Source organism: Schistocerca serialis, chromosome 7 (assembly GCF_023864345.2).
Source record: "Schistocerca serialis cubense isolate TAMUIC-IGC-003099 chromosome 7, iqSchSeri2.2, whole genome shotgun sequence".
Taxonomy (NCBI): Eukaryota; Metazoa; Arthropoda; class Insecta; order Orthoptera; family Acrididae; genus Schistocerca; species Schistocerca serialis.
The window spans coordinates 353,643,690-353,661,829 of record NC_064644.1 but is presented as its reverse complement, the minus strand read 5'-3'; the positions used below and the strand labels follow the sequence as shown (position 1 = coordinate 353,661,829).

The 18,140-nt window shown below is 42.7% G+C and overlaps 1 protein-coding gene across 1 annotated transcript in view; it reads left to right on the top strand.

The window, feature by feature from the left end:
- LOC126413077 (dipeptidase 1-like) overlaps positions 1–18,140 on the top strand; it is a gene marked incomplete at its 5' end in the record, with an annotated part of 97,268 nt that overhangs the window by 53,697 nt on the left and 25,431 nt on the right. The window contains one exon of the mRNA XM_050082974.1: positions 10,083–10,259. Coding sequence (XP_049938931.1) covers positions 10,083–10,259 — 177 coding nt within the window. The remainder of the gene's footprint in view (positions 1–10,082; positions 10,260–18,140) is intronic.

The window sequence follows — 18,140 nt, the reverse complement described above, 5'->3', positions numbered from 1 at the left end:
CCGCTACGGTCGCAGGTTCGAATCCTGCCTCGGGCATGGATGTGTGTGATGTCCTTAGGTTAGTCAGGTTTAAGTAGTTCTAAGTTCTAGGGGGCTGATGACCTCAGTAGTTAAGTCCCATAGTGCTCAGAGCCATTTGAACCATTTGGCTCATAATATCGTGTTGGACTTCATTTTTCCTCGCGTAGGGTAGTACCTCGACTCGGACTCAACAAGCAGCTGGGAGTCTCTCCCCAAATCATTGGGTCACGCTGCCTCTATAGACGTCCAAAATTGCGAAGGTGCAGGATTTTGTGCAAGAACTGACGCTTCGATTACGTCCCATAAATTCTCGATAGGCTTTGTGTCGGGCGATCTGGATGGCCGAAACATTCACTTGAATTGTCCACAATGTTCTTCAAACCAATCGGTAACAGTTGTGCCCAGTGACTTCGCGCATTGTCATCTGTAAAGATTTCATCGTTGTTCTCCTGCAAATGGTCTCCAGGTAGCCGAACATAAACATCTCCAGGCAGTGACCGCTGTAGGTGGACCTGAGGACCCATTCCATTTCATACAAACACACCTTACACCATTATGGAGCCACCATCAGCTTACACGGTGCCTTGTTGACAGTTGGGTTCCACGACTGCGTGGTGTCTGCGCCACACTCGAACTCTACCATCAGCTCTTACGAACTGAAATCGGGACTGTCTGACCTGCTCACGGTTTTCCAGTCGTTTAGGGCCCAACCGATGTGATCACAAGCCCAGGAGAAGTGCTACATGTGATATCGTGCTGTTAGCAAGGACACTCGCGTTTGTCGTCTACTGCAATAACCCATTAACGACAAATTGTTCAAACGGCTATGTTAGTCGTACGTCCAACATAGATTTCTGTTATTATAGACGCAGTGTTGCTTGTCTATTAGCACTGACAATGCCGCTGCTGTAGGTCGTTAAATGAAGATCGTCCGCCACTGCGTTGCCCGTGGTGTGACTTAATGCCCGATAATTGCTATTTTCGGCACACTTTTACACTTTGAATCTCGGAATATTGAATTCCCAAACGATTTCCGAAATGGAATGCCCCAGGCGTCTACCTAAAACTACTATTCCTTATTCAAAGCCTGTTAATTCGGTGATGAGACCTTAATCACGTCGGAAAACTTTTTACCTGAATCATCATAGTACAAATGATAGCTCCACCGATGCAACGCCCTTTTATACTTTCTGTTCTCGATACTACCGTCATCTGTGTATGTACATATAACTGTCCCATGACTTTTGTTACCTCATTGTATTTCCTCTTTGTGAACTGAAATGGCCTAAGCCTTTACAAGGCTCTTGGGCCTGTTTACCGCACAACAGTATTCTCGATAAATATGGGGTAAGGAGATAATTCCGCTGGAATAGCGTGCAAAATCTAGCTTGAGTTCCACCAGGAGCCCGCGCCTTTTTTAGTCTAAGCAGTTTTAATTGTTTTCCCCTTCCGCGGAAATAATCTCAGTACTCTCATTCCAGACACTCTTGCGTGCTAAGATTTTGTTACGCTAGTAAATACGCTTTTACAACTGAATAGAAAAATAGAGATTTGCGTAGAATTTTAAAAACCTTGACAAGTGGTCTATTGAAATCAATATACAGCCTCCAGGACGCTTATATATACTAAATATACGAAAAGAACGTTAACCCTCAAATGACTCGGCTGCAGAATAAGCAGAATACTCACATTCAAATCATTTACAGTAAAATGTACAGATTATTTCACGCCATCATCACTCTCTACTACGTTGCATTAAAACGTTCTTAAAAGGAACCATAGTGAAAAGGAAAGTGGCGGAATGAAAAAGAGGACCGAGGTAAATGCCTCAAGTTCTAAAGAGAAGATTGGAGAATAACGTAACAAAAATATATCCACGGGACTAAGGAATTGATAAAACTAATTTGTTGTAACAATAATCATATTGATTGGCGACTCCATTGCGTGTTGTGTGCACCACGATCAAATAGTGGATGGAATTGGAAGGAAAATCAGCATTGGCCGTATTTTGTTGTTTTATTGTCAGCAAAATCGATTAGTGGCCATCCTCAGTGCTGTAATATACAATTAAAGTTGGTAGGCACTGGTATCAAGGTATAACGACAAGCTTAGAGCGATCGTCAGTTTATGTGATATATATGACCAGAACTTCCTTGGATTTTCTAGTACGTCTTTCGGCAGGATCTGACGATACAAGTTACTGTGAGATTCACGGATGGTCCTTCGATTCGGTACAAGATAATGCCCTGTACGCCTTCCATCTTCGTTCGATATGTGTTTGTGGTCCGTCGACCGTACACTAATCCCCTACTGTATTTTCTGATGTTTAAGAAAAATTAAGATGATCGTAATTATCGGGGTATGTGCGTCGTTAAATGGAATTCTCACCAAGTACCAGCTGCAGTGAAGCGAAATATATAACGCAGTGCAGTGTAATGTGTTGAAGTCTCTACAATGACAAACACTACGGGTACGGAGAAGCAGCTGCAACCAATGCAAAGACTACAGACCAAATACACTGATGTGTCAGGACATTATGGCCACTTGATTATTAATAGTCTGTAGGCACGCAACGCACCACCGATTCAGCGGGTTTGTTATCCGCTAAGTCCTTGAAATATCTCACAGAGATGTGAGGCACTAAATGTCCTCGTATAGACCATGCAATTCCCGTAAATTTCCGTGGCTTTTGTGTACGAGCTGCTGCCCGACTGCGTCACAGAGGTATTGCATCAGATTCAAGTTAGGCGAACTTAATGCTTAATACACCAACGTCAGTCCACTGTCGTGCTCTCCATACCTCTGTAGCAACATTCCGGCTTTGTGACAGGGACGGTTATCCTGTAGAAGGTACCATCGTTGTCGGGGAAAACATCAGTATATGCATAAAATCGATAACAGTTTGCCCCTAGACGTGGTTTAAGCATTCTTCGACCGATTTCCACAAATGCTGACGAAAAATGCACACGGACTGCCGACAGTTCGCCATTACCGGGGTGACTGTCCCAAGACGGACAACCGTAAGTATCTTTTGTCAACATCCATCATGTCAGTGAACTTCCCCGTATTCGGTCCGCGTCATCGCTAGAATGCTTCCTTTATATAACTTCGTTACCGTATCATATACATGAACGTCACGAGTAGGCATCTAATCTCGCTATGGGCATGGGTCATAATATTTTGACTAATCACGGTACGAAAGCAGTCCTTTAAAGTAAGTTTCAACAAACACCACATCGTAAAGCAATCAGTAAAATCTGCCAGTTAATTTGGCAGGATTTCGGTGTCAGTCGTACCTAAAGACAGGACTAAATTGAAAGTAAAACGAAGAAACTTACACGTAAAACCTGCTTGCGGCTGTTTCAGAAAGAAAAAAATAAGGAAGAGTAATCTGAGTCAGAAACGGATAATTCACGGTCAATTTGAGCTATCACCTGTGCTTGTCAGACTCAGACAGTCAGTGTGAAATCAAGTCAATAATCTTGCTCTTAAGGGGAAAGGGAGCTGTTGGGAGTTACTACGATAGAAACACACAAATTGATATAGGAAGTAACTGAAGTAAAAGGAGTAGTTAGGCCTTCAATCGAAATGAATATGGGCAGGACATATAGGCAGATGAATGGGTGGTAAGTGTACAAGGAATTTCTTTGTTGGCTGTCAAGAGGAAAGGGAAGACATATACAGATATGAACGGACAGTTTGCAGATATACAGATGCTTGCTGGAGAAACATAGCTGAAGACTTGTAAGAAATGGCTCTGAGCACTATGGGACTTAACATCTGTGGTCATCAGTCCCCTAGAACTTAGAACTACTTAAACCTAACTAACCTAAGGACATCACACACATCCATGCCCGAGGCAGGATTCGAACCTGCGACCGTAGCAGTCGCGCGGTTTCGGACTGAGCGCCTTAACCGCGAGACCACCGCGGCCGGCAAGACTTGTAAGAGGTTCTTATCCAACAGTGATTGCTAAGTAGGTGATTACGATTATGAGAGTTGGTCATAAAATGAAGTATCGTGAGGGATGAGCACTGCGCGCTTCTAGACAAAATTCTATTAAGGCACACGTGGATTACGCTCTAGAAGCTGTAAAAATGTCACCTCCGGCGAGTTATGGAACCGACAGAAAGTAGTTTTCAAATCTTAAGGGATTCTTCCAGATTTATATCCGTCACAAAATAATGGGAAGCAAATGTCGGCTTACGTTGCAACGCGTTTAACGACATATTACATCTCCGCCAAGCATTTGATATAGGTTACGAGAAATGTCATAAATCGCTAGTTTATCAGTTTTTGAATACCCGTTTTATTTTAAGTCGAAGTTTTTAAACACGTTGTAAATGGCATGCAAAATATTGTTATGAGCTTTAATTAATGTTTCTAATCACAATAATTAGTAAATAATGTAACAACAATACCGTTATCAGCTACACTGAAGAGCCAAGATACTGGTTCGATTGCTGGGGAAATGTCGCCTTCGTAAACGAGGTCGCTATACCACGCTTGTGCGGCCGCGCTCAACTCACAGTTAAGCTGGTTCGAATCCTGGTGGTGCATGAAATTTTCCCTGCCAGTATTTGGCTGAGAGGAGATAATTGGTGGTGATCTGAAGTTCCTGAAAACAAGTCTTTGTGGTACTGTCGGGGATTAAATTTCAAACCACTAAACAGTTTCTCATGAAGTGAGGGCAAGTGACACTGTTGATAACAGAGGATAACATACACGTACGTGACAAAAGTCATGGGGTACCCCCAATAACTTGCCAGACCTCATTTGTCACAGCGTAGTGCAGCAACTCGACGTTGCATTGTCTCAACAAGTCCTTGAAAGTCCCCTGCAGAAATGTTGAGCCATGCTGCTTTTACAGTGGTCCATAATTCCGAAAGTGTTGTCAGTGCTGGATTTTGTGCACGAACCGACAACTTGATTATGTCCTACAAAGGTTTATGGGATTATTTCGGGCCATCTGGATGGCCAAAATCATTTGCTCCAATTGTCCAGAATGTTCTTCCAACTAATCGCCACCATTTGTGGCCTGGTGACATGGCTCATTGCATCTGTTCCATGAATGGCTGCAGATAATCTTCAAACAGCCGAACAAAACAATCTCTCGTCAGTAATCGGTCCATTAGGACCAGGGGACCCAGAACATTCCATTTAACACAGTCCACACCATTATTGAGCCACCACCAGCTTGCACAGTGCCTTGATGACAACTTAGGTCCATGCCTTCGTGTGGTCTGCACTACACTCGACCCCTGCCATCAGCTCTTACCAACAGATGTCGGGACCCATGTGACCAGGCCACTGTTTTCCAGTATGGCGAAGTAGTGCCGTTAGCAAAGGCGCTCGCGTCGGTCGTCTGCTGCCATAGCACTTTAACGCCGAATTTCACATCACTGTCCTAACGGATACATTTGTCTTTCGTCCCACATGGATTTTTGCGGTCATTTCACGCAAAGTTGCTTATTTGTTTGCACTCACGATCCGGCCGGAGTGGCCGTGCGGTTCTAGGCGCTACAGTCTGGAGTCGAGGGACCGTTACGGTCGCAGGTTCGAATCCTGCCTCAGCCGTGGATGTGTGTGATGTCCTTAGGTTAGTTAGGTTAGTTCTAAGTTCTAGGCGACTGACGACCTCAGAAGTTAAGTCGCATAGTGCTCAGAGCCATTTTTTGCACTCACGACTCTTTGAAAAAATGGTTCTGCGTCCGGGCATCCTGATTTAGGTTTTCTGTGATTTCCCTAAATCGCTCCAGGCAAATGCACTTCCGACTTCCTTCCCTAAAGCGACGAGACCGATGACCTCGCAATTTCGTCTTCCCCCCCCCCCCCCCCGCCCCTCTGTGAAAACGCTGCTGCTCTCGGTCATCAAGTGAAGGCTATCGGCCACTGCGTTGTTCGGGTGAGATGTAATGCCTGAAATTTGGTTGGTTGCACTCTTGACACTGTGGATCGCGGAGTATTGAGTTCCCTAACGATCTCCAATATGGTATACCACGTGGCTCTAGCCGCAACTACCATTCCGTATTCAAAGACCGTTGCTTCCCATCATGCGGCCATAATCACCTCGGAAGCCTTTTCTCATTAATCAGCTGAGTACAAATGAGAGCTCCTCGGCCTTTTATGCCTTGACTGTGCGACACTACCGCCATCTGTATATGTGCATAACACTGTCCCATGATCTTTGTCACCTCAGTGTATGCATCAGAGTGTGGGAGTGGAATAGCAGGCCAACTGAAAATGTACTCCGGATTACGCGTGACAATACGATTGTCGTGGGAAAAATTTCCATACAGAAGTGGGTGATTCTGATCGTCAAGGAAGGCAATGCCCAGCAGGCCTTCGAGTAAGGACATCTATGTGTGGGGGGTGGGCGGGGGAGAGACGAAGGGGGCGAAGCTCTTTTCCTCCTATGAGGAAGTTCACACAGCTGTTGTTGAACAGCCCTGTAGCCAAAGAATGGAGGTCTGTCGTGGAGGAATTGAACGATTACTGGAACGTTGCGACTGTTATGTACAGGGATTTGGTGACTATTTTGAAAAATTGTGTCTTATGTCTGTGCCACTCGGAAGTGTAGTCCAGCATTCAACGAATCTTACGTCACTTTCCTGCTAATGTGTAATTTACTTTTTAAGTCATCTCGTACTTCACGTAGCAGTCACAACGACAAAATTCGAGTGATTACGGCGCGTTCAGAGACAGCAAATTATTCATCCTCGAAGCAGTCTGTGAACGAAATAACACAGGATATAACCAATATTGATACGATCGAAATAAAGTCGTTGAGTGCGAATATGTTGGCTGCATTTACTGGAGATATACTGCCTGTTAGTGGCAGATGAAAAAGTCCGGGCTTCCTGCTTACCGTGAGCAGTCGCCTTAACCACTCACATTATCCGTCAACCTTTCCCGGACCGAAGCGCACTTCCATACTCCACACTATCTACGGCCTTGTACCATACTACCCTATATTCACGACTTGATACTAGCAGCATTACTCTGGACTCCCGCACTAGCAAGAATGAGACTTTGAGGGTTTTTGACCAATGATGATATCGTCTTTTGCCCTCGTTTGTAATACTTGTTTGTTTTAATAAAAGAACAGATGTTACTGACAATCGACGAACGTACGAAATTAGTTCTAAATAAAGTCCCGGAATTTGAATATCTTGGCACAGTCTCTATTAGCTATAGATATACCATACGGTTACAATTAAAGAACAGCTACTCACGTTTGTTCAGTGTCGGCTGTAATTATCGTATGACAGCGAAACAGGGTAGATATGATAATGACTTAATGTGGAACCGATTTCGGCTGGAAAAAATTAGTTTCAGTTTTAGCCACCAAGTGCAAATATGGCGCTGTTCATTGTTCGTACGACGATATGACATCCAAGCTGCTATTTGACAGGCCATAACCTGAGTGAACAGTAATACTGTCCAGAAGAGACACTGTGCGCTGTTCGTGAAACTGTTTTATATGAACGCCAGCAATTACAGAGAGGCATTCGGAGAGTATTACTGACTGAAGGGTCTGAGGAGAGCACCAGTATCATTAAATGGCTTAAAGAAAATGATAAATTCAAAAAACGGGTTGGTTTAGTGTGGTACATGGAAGAGGAAGGCGTCTTATCCAAATAGAAGTTTTCGACGAGATTGCTGTTGCTGTAACTGACGGTGCAGCACTTACCCTGGATAGTCCTTGTACAGTATCACGAAATGGTGCATCCCATGATCAACTCTCTGTTTTACTCCGAAACCCGTACATGGTCCAGTCGGTAGAGCAACTAAAACCACATGATCCACGCCAACGTTCTGAATTTGCTCTCCAGTTTCTGGCACCAGTAGAAGTTGATGACATGTGGGCGAGCAATATTCTGTGGAATGATAAGGTACATTTTACATTACATGGCGCAGTGGATACACGGAACAGCCGTATTTATGGTACTGTCAAACCGTGTGTTGTACACGAAGAGCCATTGCGCTCGCCGTATGTAACTGTAAGGTGTGAGTTCTCAAGCACCTTTATTCTCGTTCCGTTCTTGTTTAAAGAGAATGCACCCAGGTGGCCTGTCAGGTGTACTGTGACGTCTGCACGTTAACGAGACGCTTCTTTATTGTTGATTGTTGATTTGGAAGAGCGCAAGTGTGTGCAAGCCATTGTTTTCATGCAAGATGGTTATTAATGAAATCAACATTATGACTTTCTCACTTTTTTAATCTTTTCTGTTCACGTCCCATTCCCAATCCATTGTATATAAAAACATTCTAAACGGTTTTCTTGCACTCAGTGCGCCCGATCAGCACCTTGTGACCATAAGTGGAACTAAGTTTTTTCCAGTTTAAATCGGTCCCATATTGACGCACTAGCACATGTATCCCGTATCGCTGCCATACGATGATTACTGGCCATGCTGCATCTCCTTGAGTAGTTGCACTTCGCAAAAACAGACATAATGTCTGTCCCATATTGACGCACTAGCACATGTATCCCGTATCGCTGCCATACGATGATTACTGGCCATGCTGCATCTCCTTGAGTAGTTGCACTTCGCAAAAACAGACATAATGTCTGTAGGGGTACCGCAATCACTGGTTAAACAATGTTATTTATAATCCGTCTTGATTGCAAAAATGTTTTTTAATATGACTGGTTTCGGTTCCTCTAGAACCATCTTCAGATCTGAAATGACAAAGATAATAATTTACTGTTTCAAAAATGCAAACCTATTTCGTCCTATCCGATAAAAATCAAATGTACCAGAACGTACCTGCAATTTCGGTTACAGGAATAACCCGTACACACACAGCAACCTTCACATGCTGCGTCACATGAAATTGGTTGACAGAATTCACGTCATTTAAATTAATTATAAAACTCTTACCGACACGTGGCGCCTGATACATTTGTTACATTACATATGCACAAACTGTATTAATTTGATTTTTATAATTTGCTTTTGTCTCTAAAAATACTTAGTTAAGATCTGTAGTTGTCAAGGTTAAAATCTGTACTTGTCAAAATTATAATACACAATAAAATTATCGTTTTTGTACGATCGAAAACAAAGAGCGATTTCTATGTTCATGGCGCTGGTGTAGACCTGTTTTCCTCCATGGCCTGCTTCCGTACTTCCTGCTACTTCGGTGTTGTGTCGCGAGCTGTTCAGTCGTCTGATGTCCATCGCCGCGGGCAAGAGGGCCGCGCTGGGGGGGCCCATCAACGACGTCAGGCTCTGCACGCGTCTTCCAGCTGTTTCACCGAGCACCATCTCTTATCCTTCGGCTTGGACTTCCATACGCAACAGTGATAATTTCAGTAAATCGTCATAAATACTGAAATAGGCATTATGTTTGAACTCACTGTACTTTGCTCTTACCCACTTCAGCTATGACCACATGGCACTACCTGTTAATAAGATACTTAAATTTGTGTCGGACCGGAACCCGTACATCCCCCACAATTTTTCCTACAAGAATATTCATGTCATTAATACGTAGTATATGTTTACGTAATTTAAGCGAATGTATATTGAACTAATTTCATACGTTGTCGATCGTCGGTAATGCCTGTTCTCTCAGACAGACAAGTAAATATTGGTCCGATGTACTCTGACAGACACTGTACAGTGACTAACAGAATATATTTCTAGGTGTAGGTGTTTCGAGTACCATCCCCGGAATCACCTCTAGTGATCTGGTGAAACAATAATAACAGATATTGTAGAATGGTTGAACTTTGTATTCAACTTCGCTCCTCCAAATATTGTAACCATGGTTACGGTTACAATGTTTGGAGAAACTAAGTTAAATGCAAACGATGCATTTGGCAAGCTTAAGTTAGACTCATCCTGTCGACATGTATTTCACATGTTGCTCGAATTTTAATCCGGATCTCGTGTTGCTGCTCACAACTTACACGCTGTGCACATACACCTGTTTTCCCGTGCTGCCTGCAGTACGAAAAACTGCCGGGGTAAAGCAATGCACGTTTTGCATGCAGCACATGTATAAGAAGTCCCTCTTGACTTATGGCATGAATCTGTTCTTGCTGTCAGCTGGTGGTGCGGGAGATGAACCGGCTGGGCATGATGGTGGATCTGTCCCACGTGTCGGTGCCCACCATGCTCGACGCCCTCAGGACGAGCCGGGCGCCGGTCATCTTTTCACACTCCGCCGCGCATGCGCTGTGCAACAGCTCCAGAAACGTGCCCGACCACGCGCTGCGCCTCCTGGTGAGTACACGACGCCACTGTTAATATTTAATTAACCGTACATGTGTGAACAAGTGTCGAGCGGTTCGGGCTGTCTGCGTCATAGCCAGGGAAATCTTGATTACGGCTGTAGCTTTCGATCGTCACGCGATGTAGCAACATCTGTTTGACCTATATTCATCGCAAGTTTTACACGAGAGTGAACATTGCGCTATGTATTCTCCGCCTTTGCTGTTCCCTCATTGCAGTCCCCATGTATAGTTAAATGGCACCCTGTCGATTACAGTCGCATACAGTTGCTGCAGAGAGTCTCTGCTGTTCCCTCGCGTTTATGCAACTGGATTTAACCAGCATGTGCACTATTCTCTCCACTACTAAGCGAAGATTTTGCTACAGCTGCAGCTAGGGAGCCGGCCGGTGTGGCCGTGCGGTTAAAGGCGCTTCAGTCCGGAATCGCGTGACCGCTCCGGTTGCAGGTTCGAATCCTGCCTCGGGGCATGGATGTGTGTGCTGTCCTTAGGTTAGTTAGGTTTAAGTAGTTCTAAGTTCTAGGGGACTGATGACCGCAGATGTTAAGTCCCATAGTGCTCAGAGCCATTTGAACCTTTTTTTTTTTTTTTTGCAGCTAGGGCGAATATTAACAAAAGCAACAAACTGCAGGTACGGAATCTTTACCGCCAATGGAGTACAGAAAAATCCTATGCACATGCGTCCGGGAAGACATCGCTGACACGGGAGATGGCGCTGACGGATGAAAGTTCCTCTCGCCAAGTGTCGTGTGTTCTGTGTGCGTTTCAGTCTGTGTGATTGACGCAGCTTACTGTCAGTAGCAGTATGATCTGGTATTTATGTCGGAAAAGAGCTATGGTGGTGTTTGTGTACAGCCAAGCAGATGCAAACTTTCGATAGGCAGCACGGCCTTACCAAAACAAGTACCCTTACAGACAGTAAGCACATCGCGCAAAATATTAAGCACTTTTTGGCCGTTTGTGTGATCATGGGTCCTTTCAGACAGACGAACGTGCAGGGAGCTACCGTAATGTGCCTACAACAGTTTTGGAGGACCAGATTCTACAGGGTATTGGAACGAACCTTGGTAGAGTCTCTAGGCAAGTGTCCGGCCAACACGGTGTAGGCCAGAGTACTAGTATGTGTACCTTGCATTACAATCACTATTATACCTCTCACCTGCAGCGATACTAAGGATTATCAGCAGTGGATTTGTCTCTACGGGAAGGATTTGAAACTTCTTTATTTAAACGCATGTGGCTGTATTTAAATTGCTGAAGGACTGAGACCCACAAAATCGTAGCGCAACTGCTATCTGACTACCCCCCCCCCCCCCAAAAAAAAAAAAAGAACTGACTTCTAATAATTAATTCAAAAGAATGACCTAGACTAAAAAGAAATCCTAACAATAACCTATACACTTCATTAAGCACTTACCTCACAAAAATCTTCTTTATGCGAACTACTTCAATACAGCGAGCGTCAATATTGCGAGCTAAATAAAAGATTCTAACTACTAAAGCCACTAACTACTAACAGGCATGTGGTTGACAAAGGAAAGGTTTTGTTTCAAACCAAATAATGCATTTTTTTGTACCTTAATAATGTGACATCCAGTTCAGACACGAATATAAATTGTCATTGACATCTAGTACAAAGTTTTATAATCATGAATAATATTCTATCTCCAAGTCTAACACGTACAGATCGTTACCCTACGCTAACACTTGAGACCTCTAGCCTCCATCAATGCTAACTTCTCAACTCTAACAGCCATCTCCTGTCTGTTAACCTCCAACCGCCCAACAGTAGTTCCATCACTCCTGGCGACTGACTTCCGACGGCCCAACAGTACTGGCCATTAACTTCCAACAACGAGTCCGACTAGCCCCAGAATCTCTTACAAAGAAAACACAGTCAGAGATCCAATGTTAAGCGCTAAATAGGGCTGCCAACACAGAAGCAGCCCACATACAGATTTTATTGATGATTTTTGTACTGGAACGTGCGGAAGAGTGCAGCATTCCATGTTCCATGATGCGACGAGTGAACGCGTGCATTGCGTCCCATGGAGGCCACTTTTAACATCTGTTGTGACGTGTGTACGATGTAGCTCTGTATTGCGTTCCGGGACGATTTGTTAGCGATGCCGGCCATCGTTCGTTTAGGGACACACATTCATAGGGCCTTTTTTTCCTCCATTACCGATCATGAATCCGTCCCTGCAGTTTATCGGTTTTATGATTGTTCATCCAGTATGCGTTTCGTAGAAACTACGATCGTAAAACACGCTAAACAAGGGCTCAAGCACAAGCCGAAATGTACTACAGATATGTCAGATATGTGTAATGTAAAAGCATGGTGTCGAGATTTAAAGAGCAGACGATCTCTGAGAACAGGAGGCACATGATATAAGAGTGTACTTTTTCAGCCATAACAATATTTGAAAAAACTGTTACCATTTTCTAACCGTTGCAACACACGGTAGAAGCTGCTGGATTCCATTTACAATTTACATTAGTGTATTCCCGCGACCAGCCTCTACTTAAAAATAATTCACAGCTTTAACTAAACTACAACAGCATGAACACTTTCTCTTGCAACGCATTTATTAAACCTTTCTGATCATAAAGTAACCAAGAAATATTGAAATTTAACAATTTTAATTCTAAAAATGCACGAATTTAATTTGAAAGACTAGAACGAGTTGTAAAGATTAACAGCTCTTGAACCTTTATTTAAAGAAAATTTAAACCAAGAAGTTATAAGAATATTTCTTGGTCAACCACAGCATTCTCATAATATTGTACACGTCAACAACATCAATACTATACTAATATCTTACATGTGTATGTAACTTTCTTGTAAAGCATCACGTACTCTGTGTGTAGCTTAGGTATAATAAGTGTGCTTGAGACAGAAAAGCTTCCGTCCGAAAACCTGCACTTATTCAGAAAGCGCTGCTCTTGCGAAACTCAACTTGCCCTTTTCTCACAGGATATACTTCGAACAATGGAAAAGACAGATTCCATTTTTCTACATTTTCGAAGAGCGCTTGAGATGGTGCCGCACAGCCAGCTGTTAACGAAGGTGCAAGCGTACGAAATAAGTTCCCAGGTAAGGAGGAGGAGGAGGAGAAAGAGGAGGAATTAGTGTTTAACGTCACATCGACAATGAGATCATTAGGAATGGCCTGCAAGCTTGCATTAGGAAAGTGTGGGGAAGGAAATCGGCCATGCCCTTTCAAAGGAACCAGCCCACCATTTTCCTCGAGCTACTTAGGAAAATCGCAGAGAACCTAAATCTGGATGACTTGAACCGTTGTCCTCCGGAATGCGAGTCCAGTGTACTAATCGCTGCGCCATCTCTCTGGATGCCAGATACATGAATGGCTGGAATACTTCTTAAAAAATAGGAGCCCACACCACGTTGTCATTGACGGCGAGTGTTCATCAGAGACAAGGGTATCGTGAGGAGTGCCCCAGGGAAGTGTGACAGGACCGCAGTTGTTCTCTGCATACATCAATGACCTGACAGACGGGATGAGCATAAATTTGCGGCTGTTTGCTGATAACGCTGTGGTGTACGGAAAAGTGGAAGACTATAGGAGTATACAGGGTGACTTAGACCGAATTTCTATTCCGTGTGATGAATGGCAGCTAGCTTTAAATGTAGAAACTTTTAAGCTGATGTCGATGACTAGTAAAAACAATCTTGTAACGTTCGAATACAGCAATAGTAGTGTACCGTTGGACGCAGTGACGTGGATTAAACGAGCATGGAGAAGCCGAATGTTCAACGCAGTTGGTGAGTTATCCGCTGTTAGTTCAGCTGGCGAGCAGAGCTCGCAGCGAAAGACAATGGTTCCGGTCCTATAGAAAATTTTAATTACTTGAAGCTGTACAGCAGCAGTAGCACTGTTGCTGTCTGTTCTGTGAGGAACTTGATTATTCACGAGAATGCCCTTGTAATTGATTCTATTGAAATGTGTAAGTTTCTATTGGAGGAACACGTATCACCTAAATATAAAATACAGATCTGTTTATTGATATACAACTTTCATTTCACTACTTTTTATACAAATGTAGTGATTTCTGTCGCCTATTAAAATCAAGAGTAAGATAATTATACGTTATACACAACGAATCTACAGGAACCAATCAGACAGTAAAAGAAACTATTGCCATTTCTAATACGATGAAACTGCGTGAAGAAGTGACTCCTGAGCTCCAAGTCGCAAGCTGAAGTGGTGTCAGTCCATAACCAAATCATAACATCCTACGACAGGAAGTTTAATTCAGTCATTATATTACAGATAACATATGCAACATAATAGCATTCATCAATGGACAAGTATGTTAAAACTAGTCAATCATTCTCATGTTCGTGAAATTTCAGTACCACTCTAGTAGCAATGGCCATTTATGCCAATCGCTACTCTGTATTTTTGTTTGTTATGCAGTTGTTCTTTTTTCGCTAACAGTTGCCCGTGCAATATTTATTTAGTCAACATATGACTGCAGTCCACAGTTCCTCTTAACAAATAAACTTTTAGAGCAGTCACTGTTTTGGTTCTGCGTTCGCTGTTTGTTCACAGACACTAGTATAACGAACAGGGTGTCTGAAATGTTTATTTTAGACTTCCAGTTTTCGTGTGTAGAACCAGTCTCGCCCAAGTTATTACGTGTCGAAATTACTATGTCCGAAATATAGTTATTATTTTTACCTTGTGGTAACTAACACATTCGAGCGATGTACATTGTCCGTCCACAACACTTTCAACAAATCACCAGTTACTGCAATTTGAACCGCCGTCGATGGTAAGTTCGTTCCAGCTCAGTTTTATACTTTGTTTACCGATAACATGGAGTAGCTATAGTGAGTACACGACTGAAATAGTAAGATAAAATTTGACGTTTTTGAAACAATCAAAGCTTCGTGAGGAACTACAATTATTGACAATTGAACATTTTCCAATGAATTTAGCATCGAATGATAATTACCAAAAATTTTCGCTATATCGGTTAAACGATCATTTTTATGCTTTAAAAGACTTTTACGAAAGTGCCACTCATCCCATTCTAGCGGAAACGTTTTACATGAAGCTGTAGCATGTCAGCGCCAACTATCACAATTAATAACGACAATATGAGTTTATATTTGGTGGTATATAGAATTCTGACTTTCAGCCTAGAGCCATCTGTATGACGGGATAAGACATCTGGAAAATGTGTTCCAAAACCACGTTAAGAGAACTGGCAGTGAAAGGCCACGTTCCAAATTTGAGTCCCAGACTGGCACACAGTTTTAATCTCCTCCTCAGCAAACAGAAAATTCATCCTGGAAACAACCCTCTAAGCCCTGGCCAAGACGTACCTCCACAGTTACACGTTCTTCCAGCAGGACCACTCCAAGTGTGTGTGGAGGAAAACTTTAGCTGCGCGGGATTAGCCGAGCGGTCTTAGGCGCTGCAATCATGGACTGCGCAACTGGTCCCGGCGGGGGTTCCAGTCCTCCCTTGGGCATGGGTGGGTGTGTTTGTCCTTAGGATAATTTAGGTTAAGTAGTGTGTAAGCTTAGGGACTGAAGACCTTAGCAGTTAAGTCCCAAAGATTTAACACACATTCGAACATTTTTTGAAAACTTTAGTGTAGTTCGGAACGGAGGATAGCTGTAGTGGCTAAATAAAACTCTTCAGGTAGGACCTTGCGTCGTATCTGAACAACTCAGCTGGTAAGAATACTGATCGTGGAAGGCTAGCCTCTGTGTTTGAGCACTGGTTTGCTACTCAGTTTTAATATCTTCGATCTTCTTTGTTTACTTTTAGTGAAATTTATTTTCTGAATGTTGTCTGAAAGTAATGAAACAGGGTACCAGTTCAGTTAGATACTGCCTATCTTGCCGAAAATACACAACGAATGAAGTTTGCAGCATCGAGAATACAATTAGTCAAAGCAAAATGCAGAAAATAATACCACGAAAAATAGTCTTTAAGTGTGAAGGAAACGCCTCAGGAGATTTATGGAACGAAAGGCAAAGCACGGTGTTGAAACTAGTGGGTGGAGCCTGCTGCCGGTGTGGCAGTCGCATAGCCAGAGAGAATAATGAGGAAATTTTCTGGCTTGTTTACCTTAACAACGCTTTTTTTGCAGTTGTAAGACTCTTCGCTTCCTCTAAATATCGTGAAATTTTGTAGTCTCTCTCACGAGTTGTTGTTCATGTTTGCTAAGCTACGCGACTGTGCTACGAATAACCTTGAGTGGTCGTCGACACGTCAAACTACGCACTCTCAAAGATGATTCAAATTGTACTTAGAGAACTTTTATCACTTTTCAGCAAACGCTATCCGCGTATAAGCCGGTTTGACTGTTGTTAACGCTATTGTAATTATTCTAGAGCATTTAGAGGAACTTTAGGTTATTCGTTTCCTGTAAAAACAACATTTATCACTTAACTTCATTCTTAACTTAGATGTCGTTTTTATAACTAATAATTTACCACTAAAATACAGTAGCAGCATTGGCGATGGGGGCACAAATTCCGCATACAGAAATCGGTCGCCAGTCCGCAAGGAACTGAACTTGAAGAGTTGTTGAAATTATCTATGAATGATTGCAGCTTTCATTTCCAGTACTAGAATGAAATCTCACAAGTCACTTAGCATTTATCTTTTCAGTAATCAGATTCACGAAACAATAAATAAAAATGGCTCTGAGCACTATGCGCCTTAACATCTGAGGTCATCAGTCGCCTACAACTTAGAACCAATTAAACCTATCTAACCTAAGGACATCACACACATACATGCCCGAGGCAGGATTCGAACCTGCGACCGCGAAACTTTCAAAATACGAATGATGTTACTTATTATTGTCTAGTTGAATTTACTTTGGCTTTAAGAAACTACGCACGTCAAACTACTCAAGTTCTACTGTAATAGGACCCATAGAATTTGTACTTCACCACTTTCTTATGAAATTGTACCAAACATATGTTTACGTTGACAGAAACCTCCTTCTTAAGTAACAAACAGTATCTTGATAGGATTCAAGCAAAGATATTCATTAAGTTCTTGTGAAAGAGTGTGACACCATTTGCAATAAATTCTCACTATATAGTTTCCCCACAAAAAAGGATCAACACACCTCCTTTCTAAAATGACATTATCAATGCAAAAACACTAGTTACAAAGTATAAAGCATTTTTGGTGCCTAACAGGTGAGAGTATTGTACGAATGTCCTTTCATAGTATTCTTAGGTCACGTATTATACAGATAGACAAAGCATGCCATACTATATAAGTCGGGGATCTATTCTTGATATAACTCAGACACAATTCTTGCAACATCCAATTTTTCTTGGAAATATCTTGCATTCAAAGCTTTAATTTATATGAAGTGTCTTGCGCTGCGGAAGGGCCTATTCGTCGCCATCAGTCACAACATGCGCAATTTTGAAACACAAAGACCTCATTCTCGTAAAGCGCACTATTATGTGTGCTTCACTCGTCCACTGCCCGTTAGCTACCGTCCGCCACCATCATCAAGTCGCACTCCTCGACCATGGGAAAGTCTTTCAAAAAACGGAAAAGGCAAGGCCGAAGGCATGCAGAACAGGCTGTGGTTAGTTTACTGCTCATTTCTCCCAAGAAAAGATGTTACTGGCACGGAAATGACAAGGGAAAAACTAATCAGTTGAAGGCATAAGGCTTCTCTACGTCGGTGCTAAATAACAATCTTTTCTCTACAGTAAATTGTTATTTTCTCAGGAAGAAAGCATTAACATCGTTGCAAATAATTAAATGTATAACAATGTGATAATACAGTAACTTGCTAGTTGTGAAATACCTATTCATCAACCTTGTGACCTCTCCCTCACAACACAAAAGAAACA